A 15,567-nucleotide genomic window follows, 5' to 3' on the forward strand; every position below is an offset into this window, starting at 1 on the left:
CAACTTTCTCAAAAACACTTCGAACTAAGTTTGGTGGTGTATAAATTGACTTTATATTTTAAAGGTAGATTCAGCGAGATGATGTTGCCACAAGCAGCACCACAGATATAAGTTGACGACCGTCGATGAGTTAAGTCAGGGGAGGTGTATCTGCGAACTAATGTGGGTTTCCAACAGCAAGGCTCTGATCAACATGGCAGCAATGTCATTGTTTATGAAAGGTTTTCTTTATAATGTCGAAATAAACATCTGTTCTAATCCCCATATCACACACTCACAAACTGAAATCATAACATGATGTGTGTACACCAGGGTTGGGCTCAATTTGAATTGCAGTCAGTCAATTCAGGAAGGGATTTGAATTTAAAATATATATTTTTAAATATATTACTTTTGACATAAATCGCTTCTCCTTTTCAGTTTATTGAGAAGTAATGGAGAATAGATGCTGTCTTTTCAATCATAGAATTGGAATTTCAGGTTACTGCCTGAAATGACTGCCTTCAATTCGAATTGAGCCCAACCCAGGTGTACATTGTACAATCACTTAGTGACAGAGAGCCTCAGATATCCCATTTATTTGTAAATATCCAGGGCAAATTAATTCCTGTTTCAGTCATGGCTTTGGTCACGTTCGCGTGGGTCAAACAAAAACACCCTAATGATTGGTTGAACCAAAACAGCTGAGAAGTTTAGGTACGCGCATGTGGAAATTGACCAGCTACTACTTTTTTCTGCATGGACTGCAGACTGTAAACACAAATTGAACAGAAAAGCATAAAGGTTTATATGAAAAACTATTTTCTGTACACATAGAAACATGACATGATATTATAAATGTCAACCACAGTCAAGCCATCTCTAACACTAATTCAAGTACCTAACAATATGGAGCCATTGGGGTTTATTACTATATAAAATCCATGTGTTCATTCAAGAAAATTGGTTCGACTGAGATGAGGGAAACTCAGTCCCTGCAATGACTAGTCTGGATCAAGGGAAAGATGAACGGAGCAATGTACAAAGAGATCCTTGATGAAAACCTGCTCCAGAGAGCTCAGGACCTCAGATTAGGGCAAAGGTTCACCTTCCAACAGGACAACAACCCTAAGCACACAGCCAAGACAACGCAGGAGTGGCTTTGGGTCAAGTCTCTGAATGTTCTTGAGTGGCCCAGCCAGAGCCCTAACTTGAACCCGCTCGAACATCTCTGGAGAGACCTAAAAATAGCTGTGCACCGACGCTCCCCATCCAACTTGACAGAGCTTGAGAGGAGGATCTGCAGAGAAGAATGGGAGAAACTCCCCAAATACAGGTGTGCCAAGATTGTAGCGTCATACCCAAGAAAACTTGAGGCTGTAATCACTGCCAAATGTGTTCAACAAAGTACTGAGTAAAGGGTTTGAATTCTTATGTAAATGTGATATGGGGTATTGTGTGTAGATTGATGAGGGGAAAAAACAATATAATCCACTTTAGAATAAGGCTGTAAGGTAACAAAATTTGGAAAAAGTCAAGGGGTCTGAATGTACTTTATATGCAAACGTATGTGGACACCCTTTCAAATGAGTGGATTTGGCTTTTTCAGCCACACCCGTTGCTTTCAGGCGTATACAATCGAGAGTACAGCCATGCAATTTCCATAGACAAACATACTTTCCGAATGCACTGTATGACACCTTCAAATGGGGGACTAGATACATAATGTGATTCATTTCTAAACGGTAAAACAGATGTATAAAAATACCCTAAAAAAAGTGTCATTCTGTATTGTCGCCTAATGAAACATTGATCTGAATTCCAAAATGCTGGAGTATAGAACCAAATTAAAAGTTTTAGCTTCACTGTCCAAATAAATATGTGAGTGTACATCAGTATAAATACAGCCAACTTTGAGTGTGTGGCTGAGTAAGTCAATTATTGAGTGACAATGTTTGCAACAGCCATGGGAGATTCATAACAATAATACACATAAAAGACATGATGAAAGTTGATAGAGGGGAGGATGCCAAATATCTGATCAAGGGCAACTCCTACCTACTACCCAGTGCCCATTGTGGACACTCCTACAGTGGGGCAAAAAAGTATTTAGTCAGCCACCAATTGTGCAAGTTCTCCCACTTAAAAAGATGAGAGAGGCCTGTAATTTTCATCATAGGTACACTTCAACTATGACAGACAAAATGAGAAGAAAAAAAATCCAGAAAATCACATTGTAGGATTTTTAATGAATTTATTTGCAAATTATGGTGGAAAATAAGTATTTGGTCAATAACAAAAGTTTATCTCATACTTGTTATATAACCCTTTGTTGGCAATGACAGAGGTCAAACGTTTTCTGTAAGTCTTCACAAGGTTTTCACACACTGTTGCTGGTATTTTGGCCCATTCCTCCATGCAGATCTCCTCTAGAGCAGTGATGTTTTGGGGCTGTTGCTGGGCAACACAGACTTTCAACTCCCTCCAAAGATTTTCTATGGGGTTGAGATCTGGAGACTGGCTAGGCCACTCCAGGACCTTGAAATGCTTCTTACGAAGCCACTCCTTCGTTGCCCGGGCGGTGTGTTTGGGATCATTGTCATGCTGAAAGACCCAGCCACGTTTCATCTTCAATGCCCTTGCTGATGGAAGGAGGTTTTCACTCAAAATCTCACGATACATGCCCCATTCATTCTTTCCTTACACGGATCAGTCGTCCTGGTCCCTTTGCAGAAAAACAGCCCCAAAGCATGATGTTTCCACCCCATGCTTCACAGTAGGTATGGTGTTCTTTGGATGCAACTCAGCATTCTTTGTCCTCCAAACACGACGAGTTGAGTTTTTACCAAAAAGTTATATTTTGGTTTCATCTGACATTCTCCCAATCTTCTTCTGGATCATCCAAATGCTCTCTAGCAAACTTCAGACGGGCCTGGACATGTACTGGCTTAAGCAGGGGACACGTCTGGCACTGCAGGATTTGAGTCCCTGGCGGCGTAATGTGTTACTGATGGTAGGCTTTGTTACTTTGGTCCCAGCTCTCTGCAGGTCATTCACTAGGTCCCCCCGTGTGGTTCTGGGATTCTTGCTCACCGTTCTTGTGATCATTTTGACCCCACGGGGTGAGATCTTGCGTGGAGCCCCAGATGCGAGGGAGTATCAGTGGTCTTGTATGTCTTCCATTTCCTAATAATTGCTCCACAGTTGATTTCTTCAAACCAAGCTGCTTACCTATTGCAGATTCAGTCTTCCCAGCCTGGTGCAGGTCTACAATTTTGTTCTGGTGTCCTTTGACAGCTCTTTGGTCTTGGCCATAGTGGAGTTTGGAGTGTGACTGTTTGAGGTTCTGGACAGGTCTCTTTTATACTGATAACAAGTTCAAACAGGTGCCATTAATACAGGTAACGAGTGGAGGACAGAGGAGCCTCTTAAAGAAGAAGTTACAGGTCTGTGAGAGCCAGAAATCTTGCGCTTGTTTTGTAGGTGACCAAATACTTATTTTCCACCATAATTTGCAAATAAATTCATTACAAATCCTACAATGTGATTTTCTGGATTTATTTTTCTCATTTTGTCTGTCATAGTTGAAGTGTACCTATGATGAAAATTACAGGCCTCTCTCATTTTTTTAAGTGGGAGAACTTGCACAATTGGTGGCTGACTAAATACTTTTTTGCCCCACTGTATGTCTCATAGGGATACTCAGAAAGGAGAAACACTTGAAGGGAGTCTTCTTGGTGGGAACGGTCTGGTGCTGCGTCACATATTTCGCCATATCAAAGCGCTTCCCACACGTGGGGCAGGCATACGGCTTGTCGGAGTGCATCGTAATTCTCGGCCTCCAACGTCACCTGAGGAGGTAGAAGCAGGAGCCACCACTCTCAGGTGGTCAGTGTTTGAGCTCCCTCCTTGACTTCTAGCCATTGTTTGGGTGTTGTTGGGATTGTGGACTTAATTACACACTAGGTACCACACATTAGACAAGACCCTTAAGGAGAAGACAGACTTGCTGAAAGACTACCACCAGGAGAAGTCTCCCACAACTCTCTGTGACGGCTGAAGCTCAGGGTGACCTGCTCTGTTCATCGTGGACACTGTGGTGTTTGTATCATAGGAACACGAGGGATAATCTCTTTCAGCCCCATTCCTTGCTCCAACCCTGCACTGAGACTGTGGTGAGCAACACCAGATATCAGCAGGTCCTCATGGACTGCAGACTGTAAACACAAATTGTACAGAAGAGCATATAAAGGTTTAGATAAGTCTTTGCTGTACTGACAGATACATGATATTATAAAATGTTAACCACAGTCAGTTGAGTTTATTATTATATGTTTTTTCCATATGTGTCGTTTCAAGAATGAAGTATAATGTTTTGTTTAGACTGAGATAAGGGAAACTCAGTCCCTGCAATGATAAAAAAATAACCAAGTCCACACAGAGTCAATTTTGTATTTAATTTCTACAAAATGGTCATACAATCACATAACATGAAGTACAGTACTTTTATTGCACAAACCGATACGTGACACTATGGTAACACTATATTTTCTGTAAACCTGGTACCCTCGCTTTGATATAATACATTTTTGAATGCTTTGGAAAAGGTTCAACATTACATTTCATACAGCTTCACTACTTCATGTCAAGTAAACATGAATTAAGGCACCATCATTATCTCACTATAAAACACCAGTCTCAACCAAAAGGGACATAGTTATCACTCTTCATCAGTGAAGCATTTCTACAGACACCATCAAACCAACCATCACCATCTACTCTGCCTCATACTCATTATTTCACCAGTTCACCTCATCCAGTTCCCTACAATATCCAAATCCACCAGAATGAACTACAAATAAACAAACTAGTACTACATATCACTCTATACGTGGGCCGTGTGCGTTTTCTGCTGGTGTTTCCTGAGGTAGCTCCCCTCTGAGAACCTCATGTTAGTTGATTTGATACTATGCAAAACGTCTTAGTTCATTTGATACTATGCAAACATGTTAGTCGATTTGATTACTTGACACTTGAATGGTTTGATAATTCAAAGGCGTGGTCCCACACTTAAAATGATTGAAGACCCTGGCCTGTATCCACAAAGCGCCAAAGTAGTAGTGCTAAACGAGGATCAGGTCCCCACCTGTCTAAATAGTCTTATTCATTATGATTTAAAAGGCAAATCTGATTCTAGATCAGCACTTACAGGGGGATGCCCAAGACACGAAGAGTTGGTCACTCTTATACCATGCTCTCGTTCTATCTAAGTAGATGCATAAAGCACGTACTGGACATAAACGGTGGAGACGCTCTTCTTCCATATAAGTGAAGGGTGGCGGGTGGAAAGGCGAGACAATTGTAATTGCTGCTGACCTTCGGCATAAAGGCAGGGTCGGGTAACAATGTTACCTTGTATAACCCCGGGGCAAACTGTAGGCACGAATGGTGGACTGACAGTGCGTGCAGCTCACTCACTTGCTTTCCGGATGTAAGGGCAATCAGCAAAGCCATCTTGAAGGAGAGATTTTTCAACTAAGTTTTCAAGCGGCTCAAAAGGTTGCTGTGAAATCGCCTCAAGCACAATAGACAGACCCCAAGACGGGGCTGAAGGCTTGGAGACTGGGCATAAGCGACGCGCTCCCTTCATGAAACAACATAACAGAGGGTGTTCCCTACTGTGTTGTTGTCGAAGCCTATATGACAGGCCCGAGATAGTGGCTAGATAGGGAAGGCGTTCTCCACTGTCACGGTCTATGTCCAAAAAGTCCTGCGAGAAGCATAAAACCTCGGATACAGAGCATTGGTAAGGAATAATCTGTTTTTGGTCTCACCAATTCATCAAAAACGCATCACTTGTTTCCATACAGTGAACGTGTAGAAGGGGCTCTTGCACTCTGGATAGCCTCAATGACTCAGAGAAGCAAGCATGTCACATTCAGATGTACCCTCTCACAGGCCAGGCCCAGAGGGCCATGGTTTCTGGGTGAGGGTGGAAAATCTCTCAGTTCGCCTGGGTCAAAAGATCCCTGCGTAACAGTAGTTGCCAGGGCTCGATGTAAAGCAGGAGATTGATCTCCGCTAGCCAGAGTTTCCCTGGCCATCGAGGGGCTACCAAGATGAGGGATAATCCTTGTTGACCAGCGCCACTCGACTTCTCTGTCTCCAACAAATGCTGTGTGATTGGATACTTCAAACAAATAATCCGCCCTCGAGCAAATCCCACAGTGACACATTGACTATTAGCAATAGAACCACACACACGTCTAAACAAAACAACTGCATGAACTTGATAAACTGCATTCATTTTCTCATTAAAAGTGTCTTTAGGAGAAAAAAAAAAATGTTGAATGGAAGTAATAAAAATGAATTTGTGAACATAATTTAGCCTACACAGTACAAACACAATATAAAATAAACTTTATGTCTGGATGCAATATCCTACCCAGGAATATTCAACACTGAAATCTGCTACTCTCATTATACCAAATAATATTTTCTGCTGACAACAACAAAAATGTATCTATGTCTTTAATGAAGAGTTTAATCTAAACGTCAGAAGCTATCGAGTGGAATGGTTACTTTCTATGATATAGAGTGGGATGATTTTTCTGCTGGTGTATCCTGAGGTAGCTCCTCTCTGAGAACCTCTTCCTGCAGTACGTGCAGGCTTACAGCCTCTCTCCCGTGTGGACCTTCAAGTGCATCTAAAGGAGGTGTTGGCGGCAGCTTTAGGGTTTTCCCCCTGTGTGGACCCTCTACAATCCATTGTGGGAAAGGGGGGGGGACAACAATATACTAAATAAAAATATAGATCAATCAAAACCATCCCACTTCTTCAGTCACTCACAGTCCAATCCAAATCAAATCCCTACACAGGTTCAGGGTACAGGATTCCTTGTACTGCCTGAGCTACAGATTGTTACACCAGATGTGATTTATCCGAAGACTTTTGGTATCCATTGATGGGTGTTACAGGATAAGTACTGTTTAGTGTAGCACAGATCATTTTCGACCAACTAGTTCGGTGATATTGTCTTCGTCCTCGATTCATGGAAACAGGAGTCCCATAAAATGTCTGTGTCCTGTTCCGAGGGGTCCGTTTGAATTCAGATGAAATGCTCTGTTATTAAAATAAATACTTTTTTTGCTCCATGGAGTAATCCAACAATGTGTACGCCGCCATCTTGTCTATTTCAAGTCTTCTCTCACTGACGCCACTTCACCCAACGCATCCATGACATTTATCGAGACTTCAAACGGATCTCCCAAGTTCCATTGTTCCAAAACCTTCACCTCGACCAAAGAACAGTTTCCTATTTTACATCACAACTTTACTTCTCTTGTTTCCTTTCTTTTTTGCCAGTGAAATTCTCACTGTCATCTTCACTCGCCAGCAGTTTCAAACAAAACATCCGTTTCCGCCATTGTGTCAGTCATCTCTTCCGGTTTCCACCTACCGATCTAATTGGTTTGCGTCATACCTCAAAGGGTGTGGTTAAATGAAAAAGGTATGCTCGCGGTTCTTTGAAATACTTCTTATGACATTAAACATCAGATCTCCTATGATCAGTATCTTTCAAGCAGAGAGCACACTTGTTTAGAAAGAGCGGTGTTAGCAAGAACAGAATAGAAAATAATATGACTACATCACCTCAGTAAGGTAAATATTCAACTGTTCTAGTTCTAGGTTTACGGTTTCTCTAAAAACAAGGTATTTACAAGCCTGTTTCAAATGACAAATTAACAAAAGGGTTAATGAAGGGTATGTGGTTGATTACCCTCTTACTATAATATGTCAATTAAAGAACGGTTCCCAGATAGCCGCTGTTTACATCTCAAGCAACACTATTACGATTTCTCCCCATTGTGGACACTCCTATGTCTGATAAGGTTACTCAGGAAGGAGAAGCTCTTGTAACATAGTTTACACTTGAAGGGCCTCTCCTTGGTGTGAACGGTCTGGTGCATCTTCACATAGTACGCTTCAGCGAAGCACTTCCCACACGTGGGGCAGGCGTACGGCTTGTTGGCATCGGTCCTAACGCTCGGCCTCCCACGTTGTGACCCAATGACACCAGAGAAGGTAGAAACAGGAGTATTTGAGCTCCCTCCTTGACCTCTAGCCATTGTTTGGGTGTTGTTGGGATTGTCTGCTGTGTTATAGGCTAGGTACCTCTCGTGGTGAACGCCCATCCTGACCCTGTCTGTATTGGTGGGGTAACCATGAGGTAACTGAGGAAGGCTAGACCCAGGTCCAGTCTTTCTTTGAACCCATTCACCAGGCATTTGACAAGACTCTGAAGGAGAAGACAGACTTGCTGATAGACTACCACCAGAGGGGTCGACCACTACTCTCTGTGAAGGCTGAATCCCAGGGTGACCTGCTCTGTTCATCATGGATACTGTGGTGTTTGTATCATAGGAACAGGAGGGTCTATCTCTATCAGCCCCAGGCCCTGCTCCATCCCTGCACTGAGACTGTAAAGAGAAGGATCTGGGCTGCAGACTGGATCCCTGACTGGAGCCTCTGTCTCTCTGATGACCACCAGGACTGAGGTGGTTCAGTCTAGCTGTCCACTGGTTGTGTTCTGTGTGGTGGTGGAGTCTCTGTCCCTCGTGGTTCGGTCCTGGTTCCAACTCGGGAAGTAAGAGCGAAGGCTCCTGATCCAGGGTTCTGATCCGGTGCCAAGGTTTGTGACCACCTGTTTCAGAGGTCCAGTCTCTCCCGCCAGCAACACCGGATATCAGCAGGTCCTCATGGACTGCAGACTGTAAACACAAAATGTAGAGAAGAGCAAATAAAGATGTATATAAGAAAGTCTTTACCGTACACACAGAAACATGACATGATAGTATAAAATGCAAACCATATTCAAGGCCATCTCAAACACTGTGATTTAAGTAAACTACATGGACAAAAGTATGTGGACACCTGCTCATCAAACATCTCATTCCGAAATCATGGGCATTAATATGGAGTTGGTCCCCCCTCTGATGCTATATCAGCGTCCACTCTTCTGGGAAGTCTTTCCACTAGATGTTGGAACATTGCTGCGGGGACTTGCTTCCATTCAGCCACAAGAGCATTAGTGAGGTCGGGCACTGATGTTGGGCGATTAGGCCAGGCTCACAGTCGGCGTTCCAATTCATCCCAAAGGTGTTCGATCGGGTTGAGGTCAGGGTCTTTGCAGGCCAGGCAAGTTCTTCCACACCGATCGACAAACCATTTCTTTACGGACCTCGCTTTGTGCACGGGGGCATTGTCATGCTGAAACAGGAAAGGCCCTTCCCCAAACTGTTGCCACAAAGTTAGAAACAGATTAGTCTAGATTAGAATGTGACATTGTATGCTGTAGCATTAAGATTTCCCTTTACTGGAACTAAGAGGCCTAGCCCGAACCATGAAAAACAGCCTCAGACCAGTATTCCTCCTCCACCAAAATGTATAGTCAGCAGCATGCATTGGGGCAGTTAGAAATCTCCTGGCATCCGCCAAACCCAGATTTGTCCGTCGGACAGCCAGATGGTGAAGCGTGATTCATCACTCCAGAAAACACGTTTCCACTGATCCAGAGTCCAATTGTGGCGAGCTTTACACCACTCCAGCCGACACTGGGATTGCGCCTGGTGATGTTAGGCTTGTGTGCAGCTGTTTGGCCATGGAAACCCATTTCATGCTGGTGTTGCTTTCATAGGCAGTTTGGAACTCGGGAGGTCCTGTTCTGTGAGCTTGTGTGGCCTACCAGGGCAGACATAGCATGGGAGACATTTGATGAACTGACTTGTTGGAAAGGTGGCATCCTATGATGATGCCACGTTGAAAGTCACTGAGCTCGTCAGTAAGGCCATTCTGCTGCCAATGTTTCTCTATGGAAATTGCATGACTGCTCGATTTAATTCACCTATAAGCAACGGGTGTGGCTGAAATAGCCAAATCCACTCATTTGAAGGGGTGTCCACATACGACACCGTTCAAAAGTTTGGGATCACTTAGAAATGTCATTGAAATATCCGTGAAAAGCACATTTTTTTGTCCATTAAAATAACATCAAATTGATCTGAAATACAGTGTAGACATTGTTCATGTAAATGACTACTGTAGCTGGAAACGGCTGTTTTTTTAAATAGAATATCTACAGTTGAAGTTGGAAGTTTACATACACCTTAGCCAAATACATTTAAACTCAGTTTTTCACAAATCCTGAGATTTAATCCTAGTAAAATTCCCTGTCTCAGGTCAGTTAGGATCACCACTTTATTTTAAGAATGTGAAATGTCAGAATAATAGTAGTGAGAATGATTTAGTTCAGCTTTTATTTCTTTCATCACATTCCCAGTGGGTCAGAAGTTTACATACACTCAATTAGTATTTGGTAGCATTGCCTTTAAATTGTTTAACTTGGGTCAAACGTTTAGGGTAGCCTTCCACAAGCTTCCCACAATAAGTTGGGTGAATTTTGGCCCATTCCACCTGACAGAGCTGGTGTAACTGAGTCAGGTTTATGGCCTCCTTGCTCGCACACGCTTTTTCAGTTCTGCCCACAACTTTTCAGTAGGGTTGAGGTCAGGGCTTTGTGATGGCCACTCCAATACCTTGACTTTGTTGTCCTTAAGCCATTTTGCCACAACTTTGGAAGTATACTTGGGGTCATTGTCCATTTGGAAGACCCATTTGCGACCAAGCTTTAACTTCCTGATTAATGTCTTGAGATGTTGCTTCAATATATCCACAATTTTCCTGCCTCATGATGCCATTTATTTTGTGAAGTGCACCAGTCCCTCCTGCAGCAAAGCACCCCCACAACATGATGCTGCTACCCTCATGCTTCACGGTTGGGATGGTGTTCTTCGGCTTGCAAGCCCCCTTTCCTCCAAACATAACGATGGTGATTATGGCCAAACAATTCTATTTTTGTTTCATCAGACCAGAGGACATTTCTCCAAAAAGTACGATCTTTGTCCCCATGTGCAGTTGCAAACCGTAGTCTGGATTTCTATCGCGGTTTCGGAGCAGTGGCTTCTTCCTTGCTGAGCGGCCTTTCAGGTTATGTCGATATAGGACTCGTTTTACTGTGGATATAGATACTTTTGTACCTGTTTCCTCCAGCATCTGTTCCCTCCAGCAAAGTAGATGTCTTAACCGACTTGCCAAAACTATAGTTTGTTAACAAGAAATTTGTGGAGTGGTTGTAAAACGAGTTTTAATGACTCCAACCTAATTGTATGTAAACTTCCGACTTCAACTGTACATAAGCGTACAGAGGCCCATTATCAGCAACCATCACTCCTGTGTTCCAATGGCACGTTGTGTTAGCTAATCCAAGTTCATCAGCATCCCGGAATCACATCCCCGAGTCGCCTCTTCACTGTTGACGTTGAGACTGGTGTTTTGCGGTTACTATTTAATGAAGTTGCCAGTTGAGGACTTGTGAGGCGTCTGTTTCTCAAACTAGACACTCTAATGTAATTGTCCTTTTGCTCAGTTGTGCACCGGGGCCTCCCACTTCTCTTTCTATTCTGGTTAGAGACAGTTTGCACTGTTCTGTGAAGGGAGTAGTACACAGCGTTGTACGAGATCTTCAGTTTCTTGGTAATTTCTCGCATGGAATAGCCTTAATTTCTCAGAACAAGAATAGACTGACGAGTTTCAGAAGAAAGTTCTTTGTTTCTGGCCATGTTGAGCCTGTAATCGAACCCATACATTCTAACATAATTATAATGATCAATTATCCTTTTAAAATGATAAACTTGGATTAGCTAACACAACGTGCCATTGGAACACAAGAGTGATGGTTGCTGATAATGGGCCTCTGTACGCCTATGTAGATATTCTATAAAAAATCTGCCGTTTCCAGCAACAATAGTCATTTACAACATTAACAAGGTCTACACTGTATTTCTGATTAATTTGATGTTATTTTAATGGACAAATAATTTGCTTTTCTTTCAAAAACAAGGACATTTCTAAGTGACCCCATTTTTTTTTAGCAGTAGTGTACGTTTCTATATACAATGCATTCGGAAAGTATTCAGACCCCTTGACTTTTTCCACATTTTGTTACGTTACAGCCTTATTCTAAAATGGATTATATTGTTTTTTCCCTCTTCAATCTACACACAATACCCCATAATGACACATTTACATAAGTATTCAGACCCTTTACTCAGTACTTTGTTGAAGCACATTTGGCAGCGATTACAGGCTTGAGTCTTCTTGGGTATGACGCTACAAGCTTGGCACACCTGTATTTGGGGAGTTTCTCCCATTCTTCTCTGCAGATCCTCCTCTCAAGCTCTGTCAGGTTGGATAGGGAGTGTCACTATAGAGTTATTTTCAGGTCTCTCCAGAGATGTTCGATGGGTTTCAAGTCTGGGCTCTGGATGGGCCACTCAAGGACATTCAAAGACTTGTCCCGAAGCCACTCCTGCGTTGTCTTGGCTGTGTGCTTAGGGTCGTTGTCCTGTTGGAAAGTGAACCTTCGCCCCAGTCTGAGGTCCTGAGCGCTCTGGAGCAGGTTTTTATCAGGGATCTCTCTGTACTCTGCTCCATTCATATTTCCCTCGATCCTGACTAGTCTTCCAATCCCTGCCGCTGAAAAACATCCCCACAGCATGATGCTGCCACCACCATGCTTCACCGCAGGGGTGGTGCCAGGTTTCCTCCAGACATGACGCTTAGCAGTCAGGCCAAATAGTTAAATCTTGGTTTTATCCAAGAATCCTTTGGGTGCTTCTTGGCAAACTCCAAGCGGGCTGTCATATGCCTTTTAATGAGGAGTAGCGTCTGTCTGGCCACTCTACAATAAAGGCCTGATTGGTGGAGTGCTGCAGAGATGGTTGTCCTTCTGGAAGGTTCTCCCATCTCCACAGAGGAACTCTGGAGCTCTGTCAGTGACCATTGAGTTCTTGGTCACCTCCCTGACCAAGGCCTTTCTCCCCCGATTGCCCAGTTTGGCCGGGCGGCCAGCTCTAGGAAGAGGCTTGGTGGTTCCAAACTTCTTCCATTTAAGAAAATGTTTTGGTACCTTTCCCCAGATCTGTGCCTCAACACAATCCTGTCTGAGCTCTACGGACAATTCCTTCAACCTCATGGCATGGTTTTTGCTCTGCCATGCACTGTCAACTGTGGGATCTTATAGAGACAGGTGTGTGCCTTTCCAAATCATGTCCAATCAACTGAATTTACCATAGGTGGACTTCAATCAAGTTGTAGAAACATCTCAAGGACGATCAATGGAAACAGGATGCAGCTGAGCTCAATTTCGAGTCTCATAGCAAAGGGTCTGAATTCTTATGTAAATAAGGTATTTGTTTTTTATTTTTAATAAATTAGCAAACATTTCTAAAAACCTGTTTTTGCTTTGTCATTATGGGGTATTGTGTGTAGATTGATGAAAAACAAAATATTTGATAAGTTTTAGAATAAGACTGTAACGTCACAAAATGTGGGAAAAGGGCAGGGGTCTAAATACTTTCCGAATGCACTGTATAGTTTATCTAAGAATACGGAGCCATTGGAGTTCATTATAAAAAAATGTCCATGTGTTGATTTAAGAATTAAGTATAATGTTTTGGTTCGACTGAGATGAGGGAAAATCAGTCCCTGCAATGATACAAAATTAAGTCAGTCACCACAGAGTCAGGTTGTATTTAATTTCAGCAACATGGGCATATACTCACCAAACATGAAGTACAGTACTTTTGTTACGCAAAACAATACATGTGACAAGTAGAATAACTTTTCTCATTACCTTTTTCCTTAAATCTGGTGGACTCGCTTTGATCAAATTAATTTTAGAAGACTTTGGAAAAGGTTCAACATCACATTATGCACATCTTCACTACTTCATGACAAGTAAACATGAATTAAGGCACTATCATTATTTCATAATAACATACCAATATCAACCTTTTCATCATTGAAGCATTTTTACAGACACCCATCACAAAAACCATCACCATATCATCTACTCTGCCTCATCATACTCATTCTTTCCTCAGTTCACCTCATCCAGTTCCTTATACATCCACAACCAACATAATTAACTACAAACAAACTAGCTAAATTACATGTCACAATAATCTATACATGGGCCGTGTGCATTTTCTGCTGGTGTATCCTGAGGTAGCTCCTCTCTGAAAACCTCTTCCCGCAGTGCGTACAGGCAAATGGCCTCTCTCCCGTGTGGATCTTCAGGTGTATCTTCAAGCGGTGCTGGTGGGAGAACCGTTTCTGACACTGGGGGCAGCTGTATGGTTTCTCCCCTGTGTGGACTCTCTGGTGCCTCTTCAGGCTAGATAAATAGGAGAAGCTGTCCCCGCACAAGTGACAGCCGAATGGTTTCTCCCCCGTGTGCATCCTCTGATGGATCTTCACCTGATTGGGGAAACTGAAGGCTTTCCCACAGAACGAACACAGGAAGCGCTTCTCTTTGGCGCTGCCACCTTTACTGATTCTGTCTCTACTACCGTCATTTGTCAATGGGCTTGTGTTGCCATTTGGTGTTGAGACACTGGCATTGTCTGAGGTCTGGTTTAACATTAGGAGAGTGTGAGGAGGATTAAGGCCAGGGAGTGTCTGTGTTGTCGCAGGGTCAATGTTCCAGTTGATAGATCCTATAGAAGGCAGGCTGAAGGCAGCACCTGTTAGGGGGTTAACCGGAGGTGCCATCAGTCTCTCTGAATCACAACTATAGTAGCAGGACGGAGCATCGCCAGCCGAGTCTGTGTCTGTTCTCTCCAGCTGTATACGGACACCTCCACATCCATGGAGACCAAATCTACGCCTCGCCCTGGTCTCAGCCAGTCTGTTGTCATGGAGACTAAGTTCAGATGTTGTTTTTTGTTCGACTGTCTGTTTCTGATTGTGGTTAACAGTGTTGTTCCCCAGCCCAGAGTTGAGGACGCTGTCCCATCCACTGACCTCCACTATGTCACCTCTGGTCCTGGCCTGCTTGGTGATGTTGTCCACTGGGCCCTTGGCTGCACCGGTCTGGGAATCCATGATGGCCGCCCAGTTTCCTCTGTTATCCTCCAGCCAACAACCTGCAGGTTAGAAAATAGACTTCAAAAATATGTCAGAAAACTCTATACATGGAGGATATTTGGTCAATTACCTTACTTACTTACTTACTTTATTGTCCCCATGGGGAAATTTTGTTGCAGTGTCATGTACACATTTAAAGTGGCGTTAAATACAAAACAAGATTGACAATACAACTTTCAATAACAGTCACGCACCAATAAATAAAATACAATTTTAAATTTTAAAAAGACTAGCCTGCTGACCTTACGGGGTCAATGGGAACATTTGCCCGAGCTATTTAAGAGGGATATCACACCTGGCACAAATGATTGTCTSGTTCTATTTTTCCTGCTGAGGGGTGCCCTATACCTGCGCCCAGAGGGGAGTAATTCAAAGTCCAGGTACAGGGGGTGACTTGGGTCTAAAATGATTTTGTGAGCCTTACGGAGGGCCCTGACCTTAAAAATCTCATCCAGGCCTGTCTGTTTGACTCCAAGTACCTTGCTTGCTGTGGTAATAATCCTTCTCAGCATGTTTCTCTGACTGACAGTGGCATTGCC

General features: G+C 43.1%; 1 protein-coding gene across 1 annotated transcript in view; it reads right to left on the minus strand.

Annotated features, from left to right (window-relative positions):
- Positions 1 to 15,567, minus strand: part of LOC111958445 (uncharacterized) — a 69,290-nt gene that overhangs the window by 30,604 nt on the left and 23,119 nt on the right. The window contains exons 6-7 of the mRNA XM_070437150.1: positions 14,906 to 15,027; positions 7,835 to 8,751 (exon numbers count right to left, since the gene is read on the minus strand). Coding sequence (XP_070293251.1) covers positions 7,835 to 8,751; positions 14,906 to 15,027 — 1,039 coding nt within the window. The remainder of the gene's footprint in view (positions 1 to 7,834; positions 8,752 to 14,905; positions 15,028 to 15,567) is intronic.

Source organism: Salvelinus sp. IW2-2015, linkage group LG34, assembly GCF_002910315.2.
Source record: "Salvelinus sp. IW2-2015 linkage group LG34, ASM291031v2, whole genome shotgun sequence".
Classification (NCBI taxonomy): domain Eukaryota; kingdom Metazoa; phylum Chordata; class Actinopteri; order Salmoniformes; family Salmonidae; genus Salvelinus; species Salvelinus sp. IW2-2015.